The 4,985-nt window shown below is 40.0% G+C and overlaps 1 protein-coding gene across 1 annotated transcript; it reads right to left on the minus strand.

The window, feature by feature from the left end:
* Nucleotides 1–315: 315 nt before the first annotated feature.
* Nucleotides 316–1,795, minus strand: LOC311085879 (uncharacterized protein; the record flags this gene model as incomplete). The annotated part of the gene is made up of 3 exons (XM_084118499.1): nt 1,494–1,795; nt 910–1,192; nt 316–522 (listed from the first exon to the last, which is right to left on the minus strand). Exons 1-3 carry the CDS (start codon nt 1,577–1,579, stop codon nt 316–318), a joined length of 576 nt encoding a protein of 191 aa, XP_083974625.1. The 5' UTR covers nt 1,580–1,795.
* Nucleotides 1,796–4,985: the final 3,190 nt, after the last annotated feature.

The following is a 4,985-nucleotide window of genomic DNA, read 5'->3' on the forward strand; positions in this document are numbered from 1 at the left end:
ACCCCACCTCGATGTCCCCACATGCCTCCTCCATCGCTCGCAGGAGCGGCACGCGTACATGTGGTAGGCGGTCATAGACCTTCCACCGCCATGCCGAAAAGAATTCCTCGATCCGATTTAGGAACGGGGAATAAGGGGGCAGGTGCAACACTATGAAATGGTCGTGGTTGGCAAACCAGTCCCGGACCAGAGCAGCTCGGTGGAAACTGACATTATCCCAGATGACAACAAACATGGGCTGCCCTGGTCTGTCCTGTGTGACCACAGCATGTAGTGCATCGAGAAATGCCAGTAGGTGTGCAGTGTTGTAGGGTCCTAGGGTGGCATGGTGATGGAGGACCCCTTGACCACTAATGGCGGCACACATGGTGATGTTGCCCCCGCGCTGCCCGGGGTGTTCACGATGGCCCTTTGGCCGATGATGTTCCGGCCCCGACGTCTGGTTTTTGCCAGATTGAACCCAGCTTCATCTATGTAGATGTACTCATGTTGCTGCGCTGCCGCATCGAAGGCCAGGACAGTCTGTAACAGAACATGCATATACCAAAATGTCACTATTGTGTTCCTGAATACAGCGGTACTGCCTCTACAATGTCGCACAATGACTGTGGATTGGGTTGGACACATTCGGATATCACCAAAATGTTGGCAGTGTCCCTCCAACCACACTGCAAAAAATCTTGTCTTAAAAATCTTGTTCTATTGGCAAAAAAAAGTCAAATTTATCTTGTTTTCAGGTAAAACAATCTAGATGGTTAGCTTATTTTACATAAAAACAAGATAAATGTGACCTTTTTGCCAATGGAACAAGATATTTTTTTTTTTGCAGTGCAATGGAAGGGGGGCGACTGCAAGATATATATCCATGTAAACACACAACTGCCATTGTAGTGGTACTGTGGCACTCACCTGCACATAGTCATAGCGAAGGTTCTTGACTGCAACACTGTTCCTCTCAAATGGAACCTTGTAAAGTTGTTTCATGCTGACGTGGTGTTCCCGCAGGACCCGGGCGAGTGTCGTCGTACTGACACTGTGCACATTGTGGAAAATTGCCTGGTCTTCGAGGATGCGCTCACGCAATTGGCGCAGGGTGATGGTGTTGTTTGCCACCACAAGGTTGACAACGGCCAGTTCCTGGGCATGGGTGAACACTCGTTGCCTCCCTCCCACGGCAGGTCGCCTGGCAGTTCTGCAAACAATGCATGATTAGTGTCGATGGTTAGGTTCTGTTCCCCATCCCGTACTGTCATACTGTACGTGGTGAAATACTGTATAACCAGATTCAGCCAGAACGCTGATGCACAGCAAATTTGAAAACGCAAATTTAACACTCTCAGAGTTACAGTCAAATTATGTAACACTCCCCCAGGGTTTATATGTAAACCACTGTAAAAGTGTTAAATTACTGTAACACTGGAAAATCTACACTAACACTAGACAATTTGCTGTGTGGGTACTGTGCAGTCCTTTGGCGTTAATTCAGGACATACCTGTTTTCTTGTCGGTATGTCCGAATGATGCTGGCTACCGTGAAGCGGCTGAGGTTGGGCCGGACCCTCTGCCCGGCCTCCCTCATAGTCAGGCCATGGTTGATGACATGGTCCACCACAGTGGCCCTGATGTCGTCAGTGATAGTTGTGCGTCTGCCTGGTTCCCGTTCAGGTTGGTGCCATTCTCCTCTCCCTCTTCCCACGTCTCTTCCTCGTTCTCCTCTCCCTCTTCCCCCATCTCGTTCTCCTCTCCCTCTTCCCCCATCTCGTTCTCCTCTCCCTCTTCCTCCATCTCTTCCTCGTTCTCCTCTCCCTCTTCCCCCATCTCGTTCTCCTCTCCCTCTTCCCCCATCTCGTTCTCCTCTCCCTCTTCCTCCATCTCTTCCTCGTTCTCCTCTGCCTCTTCCCCTGTCTCTTCCTCGTTCTCCTCTCCCTCTTCCTCCATCTCTTCCTCGTTCTCCTCTCCCTCTTCCCCCGTCTCTTCCTCGTCTTCTCCTTCCCCTTGGTCCTTCGGCCTCCATATTCGCAATTGTATCACGACAGGTGCGCATACCTGAGTTCTATTTATAGTGCTACAGCTGTGACTGATTGGTGTTCAATTACCGGTTAAGTGTTTTACTGTGTGTGCGGGGGTGTTGCTATTGTCGCATGTGTTTTTATTATTGAATGGATGTGCTGTATGCAAAGTGTTTCCTCATTTTCCAACGTGTGTAACATACAACACTGTGTGTGTAGTGTTTTGCACCGTGTGTTGCACAATTGTTTGCAGTGCAATGCCTACAATGTGTTTATTCATTTGGTGCCTGTGTGTAAGACATGCATGCAAACGGTACGGTTTTGACGCTTTGATCTGGGCATTCACTTTTTGTGTTTTAGCAATTGGGAAAAACTGTAATTTAATTTTATCAATCAATAAATTTACACTAGAAACAACCTTGTTGTGTTATTTTGGTTTAATGCTGTGAAGCTGCTTTGATGCAATCTGTATTGTGAAAAGCGCTATATAAATACACTTGACTTGACTTGACTTGAATGTTCCTAAAGCTTTTATACAATCTTAAGTGGTACTTTTTAGGAGCATATATTTGCAGCCAGAATCAAACCCAAGTGATAAATAAATGTACTAAAATGTATTTGACATACATTTATTGGTAACGCTTTAGAATACTGTTTCTTACTGCATAACTCATATGGAATTATTGAATAACTAATAGGTAATTCTTCATTAACTACTTCTTCACTACTGTTAACTACTAAGGAAGATGTGTTAACTAAGTACTATGTAATAGAATGTTATGATTGTGTTAAGTAACAGTTAGTTAATCAATAACTAATGAATTCTGTCATACCTCCTGACGAACCACTATTAGTTATCTACTAATTAAGGTTCAAGAAAAAGAACTAAGAAGTAACTAATGACCTGTCATACAAAACTACAATGAGTTGTGACCTTCCTTATTTACTAATGTTATTAATAGAAGTAGTATTATGAAAATACAATTTTAACAAATACATATAAATGTTAAAGAGGTTTTTGCCTGTGTGGTTTTGTGAGTGTGTTCTGTAAGAAATCAACTTCAGAAAGGAACCCCACTCAAGTGCCTTGCCATAACTAACCTCAGATTAGTTTTTATATTTTATATACAGTACTGTGTGTGTCTGTTTTCCACAGCATAGAATACCATTGAGTAAATTCATGTATTTGAGGCAACGACTGAGGGAAACTGAAAATATAGGGAACTTATTAGTAATTAATAAAAAAATCTAAAATAATTCTGCAGGAATAACTTAGAACCTGAAACAGTATTCTAAAGTGAAAAGATAGGGAACCCATTAGTAATTAATAAAGAATTATCAAATAATTATCCAGGAATTAGGCTACTTATAACCTGAAACAATATTTTAAGATCAAATATGAAAAACGTTTTATAAATGAGGCCGAAGGACACCACTTGAACTACAAAACTAGAAAAGCCAGAGACAGTCAAATATCAGTGTGTTATGAACAAGTATGCCACTCTGTTTGGGTTATAGACTTTCACAACTGGACATAAAGGTTTGGACCATTTCTGTGTGAACAAGTGCTGATACTAGGCAAAAACAGGATGTGTGATAAATTGCAAAAACAGGATGTGTGGTAAATTGCATTGTGGGTACAGCTTTTCTCGTGAACACCCAGTGTTACACACTTGCAGCAAGACGCTAATGTTGAGATTTGATCACGGATGTGCCCAGACATGTCTATGAAGTGCATCTCTCACCTTTATGACTGAATATGAACGTATGATTTTGTGATATTATTTTGAGTTGTGTACAGTGTTCTTGTCCATTTAATTTGCTAATGTGATTGTAATAATTAATTGAGCCATTTGTTACAGTGAGATGCTTACAGTAGAACTGAATGGGGCCAATCCATGAATGTGGAAATTGTACAGTATAGTAAGTGCAGTTGTGAAAACACAAGTGCAAAACACAAGTGTAGTTGTTTAAAAAAAAGAAATGGCATGAAATAACTTCTTTTTTTTTTCTTTTTTTTTTTTAATTTACCAATCAGTCTTTGAGTTTCAGGATTTTTTAATCAAAATATATAATGATACACCATTTTACTTTATGCAATATGTGGGTAAAATGGCCATACATTAATATTCCAATTCAATACAATTTATCTATATACTGTATCTCATTTGCATATTCATGTGTTCTTGGGACAACATGTTATGAAAAAAAAGAAGTGTAATAATGGGAGTAATACTTGGCAAAATTTTAATAATAATATCTAATATTTCATAGGAATATTGAAGTAAAATCCCTACCTTATTCACTTTTTGTGTCTCCCAAAATGCCCGATAAACATAATTTAAGTCCTGGTGTCCACTACAGTGAACATGTATGAAATCAATGACCTTTTCTGTAACAGAAAGTCATATTTTGATTTGAAACCACATAACGTTTTCCTGAGATGTTGGTTCATGAAATACAATTTGAAAAGTAGTCCGATTTAAATGATAATTACAATATATTATCATATTTCCATATTTGATCACTAAATGAATGTCAGTCATCATGAAAGACCAATGAGAAGTTGTTTTCATGGTAAAACTTCCAAAAATTTGGTATCTCTGAAAAGCCCTGAATGTGCTCTTTACAGAACATCCAGACATACTAAAATAGACTTTTGTCACTAAAATATAATGTCCTTTGCAGTGGACAAAAATATTTTCCTGGGTCCCACAAATGCATAAATACTGTCGAATGAGTTTAACTTTTCTGAACCCGGAATATTCCTTTAAGACTTGAATATTTTGTTGTGTTTTCTTACATTTATGGCTGTATATCTGCAGATAATTGCATGTTGTCCTCACTGAAAAGTATCAATACTCAAAACCCTGATCAGCAATGCAGGTTGATGATGAAACGTAGCCAAGACAGACATCAAATGCAAGTTTCTGGGCCGTGATTCTATTTTCCTCTTCACTGTCGTTATTCTATCAG

Source organism: Abramis brama, assembly GCF_963993115.1.
Source record: "Abramis brama genome assembly, chromosome: 6".
Classification (NCBI taxonomy): domain Eukaryota; kingdom Metazoa; phylum Chordata; class Actinopteri; order Cypriniformes; family Leuciscidae; genus Abramis; species Abramis brama.